The 14,614-nt window shown below is 44.3% G+C and overlaps 1 protein-coding gene across 8 annotated transcripts in view; it reads right to left on the bottom strand.

The window, feature by feature from the left end:
- Positions 1 to 14,614, bottom strand: part of ATP6V0A1 (ATPase H+ transporting V0 subunit a1) — a 192,822-nt gene that overhangs the window by 26,494 nt on the left and 151,714 nt on the right. For 5 of the 8 annotated variants that reach the window (XM_073326097.1, XM_073326103.1, XM_073326095.1 and 2 more), the window contains exons 6-12: positions 10,998 to 11,101; positions 9,912 to 10,038; positions 7,949 to 8,031; positions 7,057 to 7,150; positions 5,361 to 5,573; positions 3,456 to 3,606; positions 327 to 466 (exon numbers count right to left, since the gene is read on the bottom strand). In XM_073326097.1, coding sequence (XP_073182198.1) covers positions 327 to 466; positions 3,456 to 3,606; positions 5,361 to 5,573; positions 7,057 to 7,150; positions 7,949 to 8,031; positions 9,912 to 10,038; positions 10,998 to 11,101 — 912 coding nt within the window. The remainder of the gene's footprint in view (positions 1 to 326; positions 467 to 3,455; positions 3,607 to 5,360; positions 5,574 to 7,056; positions 7,151 to 7,948; positions 8,032 to 9,911; positions 10,039 to 10,997; positions 11,102 to 14,614) is intronic. The other 3 variants (XM_073326100.1, XM_073326101.1, XM_073326098.1) reach the window with 2 other exon arrangements.

The following is a 14,614-nucleotide window of genomic DNA, read 5'->3' as shown; positions in this document are numbered from 1 at the left end:
TTAGTCTCTGGTTTACAACAACCTATCACGGGAACTGGCACCCCCCATGGTGAAAACCTCACAGATTAACCAACAAACCACTGTCTGCCTGAATCATTGTTTCAGACACAAACTGCAAACCAAAGGAATCCCCACAATTCTGAGAAAGGACATTACTCATCATCTTGTGGTCTATGGACTTTTGTTTGCTCTTAGTTTGTTCACGTTCTCGACAAACTGTACGTGAAAACAATAGTTGTACTATCGGCAGTTGGTGAGGGAGGGGGGAGAAATCAATTTAGAGTTCTTTGCTTTAATACAAAACTGAGCTTGACCTAGCACGTTACCTCATTGTCATTCTTCTGTGACAGAATGCGACTTTCCCGAACCACCATCCACACGGCAATTAACGTCATCAGGGTTCCATGACCAAAGTCTCCAAACATCACAGCAAACAGGAATGGGAAAGTGATAATCGTGTACGGAGCTAGAAGGGAGGGGAAAACCGATCAGACCTCTCTCTGTTTGGCGCTCTACTTCCACTTATTCTATTAGCAATACAATTCATATATTCATTCCCATCTTCCAAACAGGATCAACCTCCGCTGGAGAAACTGGAAAAAACTACATCACCATCATGAGACTTATAAAAGCAGCTCTGTTCATGCGTGGAAATAACCTTCCAGCAACATTTAACTAAATTGAAAAGGAAAACATCTATATCCCCTCTGATGTTGGCAACTGCTAGCCAATCTCCCATCCTCCTCAAATCTCAGTCAGCATGGGCACAGATCCGCTTCTTCTCTCCCAACACATCCATGATTTTTCACCTTCATAATCTTCCCTGTGGAATCAGTGGATACACTGACGGTGTAGCAAGTAGTAAGACTTAAGACAGGCACTAAAAAACCCATCTGGAACAACTGTGTACTGATCACTAGCCTGGGCTATGCAAGAGAGAGACTGGACTGTCTGTAACCTCAATCATCTTTGCCTTCCTCTCAATGGTAAGAAACGCTTTTCTCTACTCTCTGGTCCAACTGCTTCCCAGATGACCTGACTGCAAGGCCTCATTTTGAAGCCTTTTACTTCTTTAAACCTGATACATTAACAAGTGTAGTCAGTTGCTAGAAAAACGACGTGTGCTACTTCTAGGAGATCATGGAAACAGATCAAAATTGCCACCTTCACACAAGCCTGCAGCAGCTTAATGGGATGCAGTTGCTCAAGTGCACAGAAGCTACAAGGTACTAAAGCTTTTAATCTAAACACAAATATGACTACAGGACATAAGAAATTAAGTCATTCACACCTTTAATTTATAAACTACGACAGATTACTTTTTTGGAATACCTCTATCAGGAATGCAAATTTAAAGTTATTAAACTTTGATTTTTTTTAAGTGCTCCAACGAGCCCTATCAGCCAGGGCAAAAGGCCAAGCACCTATTTATACTCTATCATGTCTCTGATGATAAGAGCAGGTTAGACAAACACCTGTCAGGGATGGTCTAGATAATGCTCACTCCTGCCATGAGTGCAGGGGGGCTGGACTAGATGACCTCTTGAGGTCCCTTCCAGTCCTACGATTCTATGACCTATTTCTACCTACTGTTATATTCTGATCTGCTAAATCCACACCTGCCTTGAGTCTGCATTTTGTGGCCTAGTACTCTCGTAAAGTGACCTGCTGTGACGAAGCGGGACTGTTCTTAATGTTTCCTCTGAATATTGTGGGGGTGTCTCAGTTTCCCCTAGGCAGTTCTTAAGTATCTAGGTGGTGGGATAAGGGTGTACGATCATTGCAGAGCCCTAGAGGGCAGGTGTGTGCAGGGGGGTCTGGACACAGAGAATGGCCAACACCCTGCTTCCTGGCAACTGATGGCCTGGGCCCTTCCCCCCCTGCAAGGTGAGAGCTAAAGGGTTGGAGAACAAAGGAATCAGGTGCCCTCCTGGCCCAGGAAAGGGACAAAGCGGGGGGGGGGGGGGGCGCGGGAGAGAGTTTCAGTTTGGAGCTGGCTGGGGACATGGAGTGCAGGGCAGACGTGGTTGTCTGGCTCACTACCCCCCCAAAATGGACCCAGCTGAGGGGTCCTGTTCTCTGCAGTTACAAGCTCTGTTTTAGACCATGTTCCTGTCGTCTAATAAAACTTCTGTTTTACTGGCTGGCTGAGAGTCACGTCTGACTGCGAAGTTGCGGGGCAGGACCCTCTGGCTTCCCCAGGAGCCTGCCTGGCCCGACTGGCTGTGGGAAGTGCACGGAAGGGCACAGGATGCTGAATGCTCAGAGGTCAGACCCAGAAAGGTGGAAGCTGTGTGAGTTGATTGTCCTGCAGACAGTCTGCTCACAGAAAGGAGACTTCCCCAGAGACCTGCCTGGCTTCGTAGGGAGCAGTTCCAGATCGCCCGGGGACTCCGTGACACAAGCAGACTACCATCGTGACAACTTAGCCTGAAATCAAAGCTTTCTGATAAGACTGATCTCTCAGAGCGCTTCTGCATTTGCCACTCAAGGAAATGCATTTTACAGCTGATAGGGAGTCGTCCTTGCTTTGAAATCTACCTGTCTTGGTTTAGTGCCCAGAAAATAGCTCTTTGCCAGCAAGAGTTTATCATTAAGACACTTTTGAGCGTAATGGGGGAGATTCTGCATCTCCCAGAACAGTCACTCAGTCAGTACACACTGATTTTGCAGCACTGGTTTTGTCATCAAGATGATATCATCAGAAGACTCTGTGAAAGTTTCGGAAAGATCACACTCCTCCTACCCAGCACCACTTACCCAGCACCACTTGCAACATGCTGCGAAGGGAAAGTGGTGTGTTGCGCAGCGTAACCATCAAACTTGAAAAGGAAAAGCGAAACATTCTTACTATTCACTCTTCCTACAAAAAACACAGTCAGCGCAGAAGTGTCAGCTAAGATCAGCTGGCCTGTATGCAGAGCTTTGGGAGACCGTAAACAAAGTGAAGCAAGCAGTAAGTACTGGGGGGAATTTCAGCACGAGAAAGAATTTTACTTTATGTGGGGGTTATTACAACTGATCTAGGTAAGTCTAAACCAAACAGCTGGGTGTAACATTCTTGCTCAACAAGACTCTCTCGATCTCTACTAAAACATGAACAAAACGTAATGCAGGGTGTATGCTAATAAGTCAAAGAGTCAGATATAATTTCGTGAGCAATGAAATGCAGGCCCAGCCTTCCTCTTCAGTCCCTTTGGGCTAAGATCCTGATTTCCCATGCAAAGTACCTGTCACCTGCAAGCAACGCGCCAAGGAATTAACGTACAGATGACTGGGCCTCTGCATTTTCAAAAATAGCCAGCAATAATGTTTGTTTTACAATTCACGGTAACACAGGATACACTCGCTCAGATAACTGGGTCAATCCTGTGCAAGGGCTTTGAATATCAGGAGAGAGACCAGGCCACCCAGTCACTAGATCAGAGGGATGAACAGGTAGATTGCGTGTTTACCTGGATTTATCTCCCGGTAAGTTCCAATGCCATATGCATCTACTATATTCTGAAAGCCAGAAGTGAACTTGTTGGTTTTGTTGTAAGTTGGCGGGGTCTGATTGGTTTGCATCCTATTCAGGATGGATGGAACGGTGGATCCGCTGTGCTCCTGTTTTAAAAACAAGCAGACAAGCTGAGGTTAGAGACTCCTCCTTCCCAAGGCAAGCAAAGTACAGAGGGGCAGGTTTGCCTCCCATTGGCATCAGGAAAGCTGCAGGGAACTTGCATGTTTGTGGTCCACTTGCACAATGCAGGAACACACTGCAGCCCTAGGATAAAAGTTCCCCTTGCCTTTGTGAGCCCCCTGTGTGCCCCCACTCCAATATTCTCCCCCATTCTGATTTCTCCTGTCTGGGACATAAGTCACAGGCGTTAACATTTAGGAACTGCACTGGGAGGATGGGCAGGGCTGAGGTGGGGGCATATGCAGGAATCTATTAATGACACCCATCAATTAGTTCTTTGATCTATAGCCAATTACAGAGGTGGCTGCAGCTGCTGGCTCTGCTAACCAGATGCCAGGGACTCTGTGTGTTCCCCATTTCCCCCTTCTGGTTTTCCAATTTTCCCCAAAACCAATAAGGTTCTCTCCACTGATGCCTAGAACATTGCCTGAAATTTTGGAATTGATTGGATGGACAGTCAAAAGTTATTGCATTGCAGAGCAAGAGAAATGCTGTAAGAATGGAGCTTGGCCAGACAGGTCTGTAGGAGAATAAGTGTGCTACTATGCCTGACACGCCACTCATCACGTCTCATCAGCTGGGAGTCGAGCACATGGGTCCCAGTTTTCACCACTCAGACATGGCAACTACACAACATCTGACTTGCTTAAGAGGCAGATCTGACGGACGAGCCATTATTTGAGGCTCAGTGCCTGCTGTTAAGAAGCATAAAAGCGTCACTTCAAAACTGTGTCTAGCTGAGATAACAATGGAAAAGCATGTCTATATTGGAAAATGATTTTGCGTGTTCCTGTTTTATCATGAATCGAGGTAAGTACTCTAGTCATATGAGCACAGAGAATACAGGAATCTAGATTAAAGATCTTGTTTACTTTTATGGTTGAAGGACTTCAGATCAAGGAAAGACTGTGTGAGTATGGGGGAAGGATTCAGAACAAGGGGAGCCAATCATCCAGGGCCTGATCCTCAAGGAGTTCAGAGCCCAAAAGCATGTTACGGTTTTGCAGGAGGGAGACCTATAGGTTAGCAAGTAGTTCAGCAACTTATGGGAAGGTGGGTTTCATAAAAATCTGACGAAAGGAACCGTATTTCACAGGTGAACTTTGTATCTCCAAGGAGGGACGTGCCTACTGTGCCAGCTGCCAAGTTCCCTCCAAGTATTTCTGGAGGGCAGTTGGTAGGTAGGCTCCTTATTGGCTGGGCTTGCCAACTTGCAGAGCTCTAGTCACCTCTGTCCAATGAGCAGCGTCAACCAGAGTTGCAAGCAGATCAGCAGACTTGCCCAATCAAAGGAATAAGTGCAGATATTGTTCTGGACAAGTTATCTCCATTTTTGACTTTATGGCATTACATGCCCCAGGCAAGTAACCAACTCTGAAGTATCGCCAACGTTTGTTCAGTCCATCTCTCCAACAAACAGTATTTTCTGGAGCTCTGGGGGAGTGCTTTTCTGGTAACCATAGTTTTTACAGTTTAAATAAAAGTATCCTCTATGAAGGTTGCCATTTTTATATACAGCTTAAGGGATGCCTTTCAAAACTCCATAGTCCAGTCTGGCTCCTCAGGTACAATGATCAGTCAGGGTTCAGCTGGCTGAAGGAGGCTGGTCTGTTGAGATTTACATGGGAGGTAAGTGTTAGTGACAACTGCTACAGTTCAAAAGTGAGGAGATACTCACGGTGCCTCTTCTGAGAGCAAACTGGATGGAATCAAGGTCCGCGACAGGACACCAGACTTCAGCAATCAAGCACTTCTGGGTCACGTCAATGTTACACAGGTTCAGGGTATGGTAGATAGCCTTCATCTTCCGCACTTTGATGAACCAGACGCGGATATTTTTAGCAGCTGCCTGCAGGACTCGCTGGCGATGGTCCTCCGTTTGGTTCAGCACCTTGCATGGAAAAGTGGGACCAAGACAGCAGTGAGGTATTTGGTTGCAAAGCGTAGCGGGCAGTAGGACACAACACAAGAGTGGCTAGTGGTCAGGGCCTACGGACAAGCCTGAGTCAGTGGGGGGCTGAGAGCACAACACCCCCATGTTCAGAATTTGCTCTTCAGTCTCCTCACATGCACTCTAGTTTAGCCAAAAGCGACTCTTGGAAAGAAACAGCCTAGAGCTGTGTTGTGTATCTTCCTCCCCGCCCCCCCTCACCCCCAGCAGAGGATTCCAAGGGAGACAGGGAATCGTCCAGATGCTCAAGTGGAGATTTTTCTCTCCACCCAGCTTTACCTGACAATTGCAGAGAAATGACTGCAGACTGTGCAGTGCCAGAGCTCCACTTTGGTGGTAGGGGACACAGGGAGCTTATGTTTAAAGGGTCAGAATTCATTCACATTTGGCTTTCAGAACTGGCTGAGCAGAGGGAAAAAGAGAGAGAGTTTTCTGGCGGGGTCTGACTGGAATGTGCCTGCAGATCCGGCCAAGACCGTTTCAGAGACTGTAAAGCCTCTCAAGTTCAAGTGGAAATGGCGGTATGTGACTAAGCGATCGTGTGTAGCTTGGAACGAGCTCCTGCATTCTTGACCATTTTCTGATTGCTAAGCAACTATTCTCAGCAGCTTCATGCTACAGAGTTGGCGTCTGTAAAAGCAGTGCCCTGCATTCAATGCCTTTCGTTGCAGCTTTTGCATCTGATTCCTCTCTTGACATTTTATTTCCATAAATCTCTCTCTCCATTAAATCCCTTTCAGTCTTCCTGAAACGCATCTTGCTTCCCTTTCTCTGGATTTAGCATTGACAGAGCTGGCACCAGGCAGCTTCACAGGTTGCCGATTCAGCTCATTGCTAGCCACTTGTTTATTCATTGCTTTCACTGACACCCAGAGCTGCACCACAAGAGATCAGTTTTTAATACAGCAGACCTCCAGGGCACCATGCTGTGAAAGTTCACAGACAGGCAGAAAACCTCTGGCAGCATGAACTAATACTGGCCTTTTAATCAATCTGTGAACACAGATTTGACCATTTTCATCTTCAAAGACCCTAAAGAAGAAAGCCTCAGACCATCAGGCTTCTAGCTTTGAAGACATACACTCCTCTTACTCCCTTGCTTGCCAGTGTGAATTTCAATACCAATGCCAATATTTACACATAGAGGGTTATTCACTCAGCCGCCTGGAAAAATTAAACCTCCCTAACTAGGCAGCCGAATGGAACCAAGTAGAGAAATAAAATTATTCTCTGATCTTGCAATTGTTTAATCTCATAGCAGATTCTCTACCTTGTTTAACTGGAAACTGTTAGCACAAGCCATACCTACATCTAGCCTAGCCAATTAGTCTCAGACAAATGGGATCCACCCATCAGTTCATGTAAGCCACTCAGCATTCCATAGGCTAAAGCAGCATTGACCCCATTTGTTCTGCATTATTACCATTTGAAGATCATCAATCCTGGTATTGACTCCAGAAGCCATTTCCTTCCTCTCCTGAGGTGTCTCTGGGCAAGGGTAGAGGGAGGCACGGAACCTGAATGGTTTAAGACGAAAAGTCAAATTGATACATAATGCTCAGTAAAGGAGTGTTTTAAGATTATGGGCTTTGCTGGTGAAAATGTCTAGCCATCATTCACCAAGTCAGATGTCTAAAACTCAAGTTTGCTCAAGGCCAAATCATTATCTGACCACACTGGTTTCCATATCCAAGTCAAGCCCTTGACATTAACATAGTACATTTTGCAGGTGTAAAATTCATTCTGAGCAAGAGAAAAGGCAACAAAACTGTCAAAAAATATGTTGAGAACTTAGGCAACAAAACAAATCTCAACAGCACCTTTAACTAGTAATCAACAGTGCATTCGACTGACAACTATTACACCAACGTAGCTGCCGTTCAGAAGCACTGGCCTTCACCAGCAGGAAATCTTTCATGTTTCTGATGAGAAGCATGAGTTAATTTCAGCATGTGATAACTTGATTGCTTTCACATTTTTTCTATAACAGCAAAAGCAGTTCACCCCCTTTAAGGATTAAAAATGGGGGTGGCTAATTTGGTTGTCCAACAAACTTCAGTAACACATACCATGTGATGTTTATTAGTGTTACTATGTCAAGGTCAACTAAGGATTTCTATTATGCTATTCTTTGCATCGTCACAGATTTTCTGATTAATACAGGCTCAAGGAACTGTTAAAGTACATATTAAGACACTCAACTTGTATTTCAAGCTGCATTACAAATATATTATATGAACGACCTGATTTTCAGAAGTGCTAAGCACGGCTGAAAAATCAAGCCACAGGTGTTTTAAAGTCCGATTTCTTCTTACCCTTCACAGATTTTCTTGACTCTATTTTTTAGCTGATCACCTTGGAAAAAAATAATAAACACCGACTTGTGCACGTAGTCTCCCTAGAACAGACAAAACCAGATGCAGTGTAAGACCCAAGTACTATATAGGAACTAGCTATTCTAGCACATTATAACACAGCTCCTTATTCTTCCTCTTGCATATATGAATATACAGGAAATTATAGCTGCACATTGAGTCAAGAACATACCCTATCACTGTCACAAAAAACTCACAGTGAAAGGAACTTTCTCTTAGTTTAGTGGTCTCTTCGTACTGTAGCTAAATGCTCTATTTGCTTATCAGATCTATAAAACCTGTACAAGAATAAATTGAAAAATCATGGGGAAATTAAAAGTTTCTGTTGCTTAACATTTGGCTGCAGTTAGGTGTGTATCACTATCTCTTCCAGCCAGCCCCACTCTGGCTTAAAGTAGCAAGTAAAAGAATGAATGGAAATAAAGGTGATGTATGTGGTATATTTAATTAAAGGAATGCCCAGAGCCTAAAAACCTGGAATTCTCCAGGGAGGTCCACAGCACATTCTTTGTGCAGCTGTTTGGATTTAGATATCTAACTCCCCTTTCCTGCATTTGTTAATAAGATGTTGTTCTACCTTACATAGGAAATTTAGCTTAATGTTTCTGAGAATAATTACACTAGGTGTAACCTCATTGTCCAACACTTCCTTAAATTAAGAATATAGTCCCTCTCTGGCAGACAGCTGGTGTTCAGTTCAGTTACCAGCAATCAGTAGAGCAACACAGCAACCAAATTCATAGGGAAAATAGGAAGTAACAACTGAATGAAGTTTCAAATCTTTATTTCACTGCAGCCCACAGTCCTCCTTTTGCGAATTCTTAACTGAGGCAGCTATGGAGTTGCAGAGTTTCCAATGTTTGGGTGCTATACATCGGTGTATGCCATTAACAAAATAAAATAAGCATCCCTCCTAGTCAGAATGTTTACCACAGGGGTCGGCAACCTTTCGGTGTGCTGAGTCTTCATTGATTCACTCTAATTTAAGGGTTTGCATGCAGTAATACATTTTAACCTTTTTCGAAGGTCTCTTTCTATAAGTCTTTAATATAGAACTGAACGATTGTTGTATGTAAAGTCAATAAGGTTTTTAAAATGTTTAAGAAGCTTCGTTTAAAATTAAATTAAAATGCAGAGCCCCCCGGACCAGTGGCCAGGACCCGGGCAGTGTGAGTGCCGCTGAAAATCAGCTCGCATGCTGCCTTTGGCACACGTGCCATAGGTTGCCTCCCCTGGTTTACCATTTAGATTGTAAGGAAGGCCAATGGAACTAAGAGCTACTATAAAGGCCTTGAAGCTCACATGTGGTGACCATCTTTAAAAGATTAAAAGGAAAGATTTTTTTTAAAAATAGTGCAAGAGACTCCAAATGAGTAACAGATTCTATACAGAGACTTACAAACTGGTCACCACTACCACCCAAACAAGGCAAGAAGTACTCAGCCTCGGCTGCAGATAGGAGTAATACTGACACAGCACTGTAGATGGACATGGCACTTTACAAAATAAGGAGTCCCTATCCTAAAGAGGTTACAAGTGAAGGGCCTGATCCTGCAACTCTAGCCCGAAGGCAAGAGGGGATGACTAACCTAGGGAGTGGCCAGGGAGGACCATAGTGAAGACAGTGCAGTCATGCAGGTTTCAAGAACATGGAATGTCAGTGAACATGCAATGCAGGTGAAAAACAACTCTGAACTCAGGCTGTATCAGGAAGAAACCATTTCGCAGGAACAAATGCCTTTGTTATTTCAGGACTCGATCCTGCAATGAACTCCATGCAGGTAAAATGGGGTGAAGAGCTCACAGAGCTCATTGCAGGATCATGCCCCGAGTCTGACTGTACGTTTGTTACTCATTTGGGATCTCCTAGTATTTTGCCTCCATGAAAAGCAATTCATTTTACCGTCACAGGATCCTCCAGGGGGTTTTCAATTTCAGCCTGACGCAGGAATACGTTTCCTCGACACACTCGCCACAACATGCGCTCAAAGGTAGGGATTCGCTCACGGTTGATCACGCCGGCCACAAATCTGCATGAGGCGGAAAAAACTGTGGATTAGGATGCTGCCTCTGGTGTTTGTAGAGCACAGGCACAAAGAACCTGGAGCTGCAAGAGGTTAACTGGAGGCTAGCTAATAAATCAAGGTTTTAAGCTACAAAATCCAGCTGACTTGTTTTGGTTAGTTCTATAATCAAAATGGGACACGGACACGGACACGAAACAGCTGGAACATGCCAAAGGCTATACCCTCCATCCCCTTTGACAGCAAGCCTTACTGTCCGCAGATTAAGTACTTAAAAAGTAAAAAGCACTTTAATGCATTCAAACAGTAGTTTCCCCTTCAGTCATATGACTTCCATGCCTGTTGCTGTCAGTTTCACGCTGCTCCTGTAACTTCCACACCAAGGACTGTACAAGGCAGGAAGGGCAGACTGTGCAAGGCAGGAAGGGCAGCAACAGGCTACATGGCTTTCAAAGACCATAGGCATTTGCTTTAGAGGAGAGCACTGGTGCAAACTCCTAGGTCCAGTTAAAGTGGTACGACAAAAGTGCTTATGGCTTCTACATTTCCGTTTCAAAGGTGACCTGGAATCAACTAATGAAAAGGGATAAAAATAAGTGGCCTTACTGTCAAAGACGCTATGCTCCTATTGACTAAAGGAAGCTATGAATTTTCTGTAAGTTTGAAAATCAGGCCTCAAATGCTTAAGGAATAGACTAGCTCTAGCTTTCTGTGCTGGTATGCAAGACACCAGAGAATGACTTCCTCCTTCAGCTACTTTCTCCCTGGGCTAGCAGGGGCTGGAAAGTTAGCAGATGCGGGGGCAGGGAAGGATGGAGACCCTTATTAGTTGATTGTGGATTGACACTGATAGGCCTAAGGTCCCAGTGTGGAGGTCCTCAGGACTGTGTTTGAAGCCCTCTGGATTCCAGATGGGAGTGAACAATTAAGGCAGACAAAATAGAAAGCATAAATCTTGCTGTTACCCAAGTCGTAGAGGGGCCCCTCTTCCGATCTCACTTGGCTCCAGGAGCGAAGAGGATTCCTCCAGCAGGTCTGGATCCGCCATCTGCTGATGATGCAATTCAGCCTGAATTCACAAATCAATTAATATCTAATGAAACTAGTTAGTGGCATGCAGGGAAGAGGAACCAGGAGACAGTTTCCAGGGCGGGGGTGGGAAGGACACACAAAAACACCCCCAAAGGATACCAAAAAAAAAAAAAAAAAGATGATGATGAAATAACAGAGACCAAGGGTCACACAAGGGAGGAGAAAAACAAGAGGTAAGCAGAATGGCTCAGCAAAGTTTCTAGACAAAAGAAAAACAAGATGCTTGTGGGATATATAATTCTGCAGATGGGTGGAAGTTAGATTGTACCCAAAGTTATGTTCCCAAAGAATGTTCTTAACTTTTTGAAGATGGTGTAGAGCAGGGAATCAGCAACCTTTGGCAAGTGGCCGGTCAGGGAAATCCGCTGGCAGGCCAGGATGGTTTGTTTACCTGCAACATCTGCAGGTTTGGCAGATCACAGCTCCCACTGGCTGCGGTTCGCTGTTCCAGGCTAATGGGGGCTGCAGGAAGCGGCGTGGGCCGAAGGATGTGCTGGACGCCGCTTCCCGCAGCCTCCATTGGCCTGGAACAGCGAACCACAGCCAGAGGGAGCTGTGATCGGCCAAACCCGCAGACGCTGCAGGTAAACAAATCTTCCCGGCCTGCCAGCAGATTTCCCTGACGGGCCACGTGCCAAAGGTTGCTGATCCCTGCTGTAGAGTGACCCAACATGCTTCCATCACTACTTTCTGAACTTAGGGGAAATGGATGAAGAGAGGTACAGATAAATATTCATTTATGTACCACATGACTGCTGCGTTTCTGTGCATTTTCTATATATTTACCAGTGGCCACAGGTGTTGCAAACATAGATTGCCTTTTTAAGTGGCACAGCAGTCAGGATTCTTTCACTCTCAAATTCAGTCCGCTCGAGCCAGGTTCATAAGAATGCTGCCCAGGCAAGATTTCTGTAGTAGGTCCAGCTGACTAAAACATAAGGAAAGTTTGCACTTCTGCTGCACCCAAGAACTGGATGCTTTACCAATCTTTACACCTCACAATATCCCACTGAGAAGCACAGATAGTGTCATTTCATTCTAAAGTTGGGTGACCTTAGCCTAGTCCCTTCACCTCTCAATGCTAAGTTCATACATTAAGTCAGTGGCAAAGCCAGTAATAAAACCGGAGAGTCCTGGCTGCTAGATGTCCTGTCTATCCAGGACTCGGACTCTCCCTCCATGAATGCACAATGTCTATGACCTGAAGAATGCATTTTTGAGAGTGAATACCCTTTTTTCATTGTAAGATACTCAGCACCTAGATAAATACCTATATGGCAGTGATGTACATAGACCTAATACCACCAACTATGCCAGTCCCACCAATTCAAAACAAGCACATGACTTGACTTGCTGGGGTCATCATGGAAAAGGCCACCCAAATACAGGAGAACCTGCTTCAACACAGGAAAAAGAAACTCACTGACAGCACACCCTGAGTTGTCACCTACCATTCCACAATGGAACCCATGCGGTGTATCATCAAACAACTACAACCCACACCTGAAGGGGGCCACATTTGAAAATAATTCTTTCCCAAACTCCTCCTTCTGGCCTTTGAATAACCCCTCAACTTCACCATGCTCATCGTCAGAAGAAAGCTCCCCAGAAACCAAGACATACCAACTCAAAGTGGCACCAGACACTATCAGAGTAACAGATATAAAACCTGCAGATGTATCCCCACTGCTACAATGATCAATACCCCCCCCCAACACACCTTTCAAGATTCATGGGTCCTAGACATGCCTGCCACAACATGCAGTGTATCTCATCAAGTGCATCTAATGCTCCAACAACAACAACTATGTGGGTGAAACCAGACAATCGCTATGCTCTCATATTAACTCCCACAGAACAATGATCGAAGACAACACCACCATATCAGTGGTGGGTGAACACTCTTCACAAAGCTATCACTCCATATCTGATCTTTCAGTACTTTTCCTCAAGGGAAACCTGCACAATACCTTCCAAAGGTAAGCCTGGGAACTCAAATTCATAAGTCTGCTAGACACCAAAAACCCAGGGACTCAACAGGGACAATAGTTCTATGGCTCATTACAACAATCTGTAAATACACCACACTTCCTACTGCCCTTAATGGCCCACTTCAAACCCTTTATGCATAACAACCTACCGCCCAACTGTCCGCTTCATTTCAAGTGACCACCTCCAACATTCTTTACCCCTTCTGCTTGTCCCACCTTGTATTTAGCTCAGTCACTCTACTTCCTTCCCGAGACCTAAAGTGCTCTGAGTAGCTTGAAAACTTGTACCTTGCAGCACCACACGTTGGTCCAGTACAAGATATATTATTACCTCACCTACCTTCTCTCTCATATTAAAATGGAAAACTGTAAATTACTTTCTATTTATTGTGACTAATTTAAAGGCTGAAATTCCTGGGAACATAACTTGTAAATATTAGTGATTCAAATTAGGAAGGATGTTAATACCACATCCTCTCACAGAGCATTAACACAATGCATCACTGGGAACTCTGTCCCAAAATTTCCACCCCTGCAGTTTATAAAATGAAATGGAGAAACTAAGGAACTCCTCTGTGCCAAAAAGGATCAAATGCTACCCTGAGATGTGCATGTGCTTTCTCACTGATTTCAATGGGTGCTCCTTGCACAGATATGAAGGCAGAATTTGGCCCTAAAGATGTAAATTGTGTGTACACTACAGCCTTGTAAAAATGTTATGCAAGTTTACCAGTGAAGGCACAAAATCCATATGCCCACATATTCTCATAATGAAAATCCCCAGAAAGATATTTTACTTGCCAATCAAAAAAGGCCACTTGTTCTGGGAGAGAATTTTGCCACACAGGATACAGCTCAACTGCCCACTCATGAATACTTAGCTACAGTTTACAAACAGTAAAAATAAATAACAAAATTAAGGTAACCATTAGTGTACTTCTGAAGAGTGATAAAGAAATGTTTTCCCTTATAAGCCAATCCTTTCCACCATTTTAGGCATTTAATCCAAATAAAAGTAAACTGCATGGAAACCTTAATGTTTCATAGAGGAAAATAACTAAAATAGTCAAGGGCCCCAAACCAACACACCACCGCCCCAAACTGAATGACTTTAAATTACTTTTTAAAATTAAAATGGCAGAATTCCTAGATCTAAAAAAACTATGGAAAATAAGATCAATTCTACCAAAGGGGCTTGTATTGCATTTGTTGTAAGACAATATTTACTGTTGCTAGATTTTTGTAAGGTGCGTGTTAGCCTAGATGAGGCATGCCTCATTTTTGCCAACACAATTTATATTTCAGAGTATTTGTCAAGGCAGAAAGATAGTTTCTTGCTTAAACACATATGTGGAAACAGCTCTATTAGCTAGGGTAGTCGGGGATGCAACCCCATGCTTTGGTGTCCCTGAGCCTCTGACTGCCAGAAGCACAATGACGGGGATGGATCACTTGATAATTGCCCTGTTCTGTTAATCTTGGTAACAAATCCATCTTCT

The sequence above is a fragment of the Lepidochelys kempii genome, chromosome 27 (assembly GCF_965140265.1).
Source record: "Lepidochelys kempii isolate rLepKem1 chromosome 27, rLepKem1.hap2, whole genome shotgun sequence".
Classification (NCBI taxonomy): domain Eukaryota; kingdom Metazoa; phylum Chordata; order Testudines; family Cheloniidae; genus Lepidochelys; species Lepidochelys kempii.
Note: the sequence above shows the minus strand (reverse complement) of the source record. Positions and strands in the feature narration are given on the sequence as shown.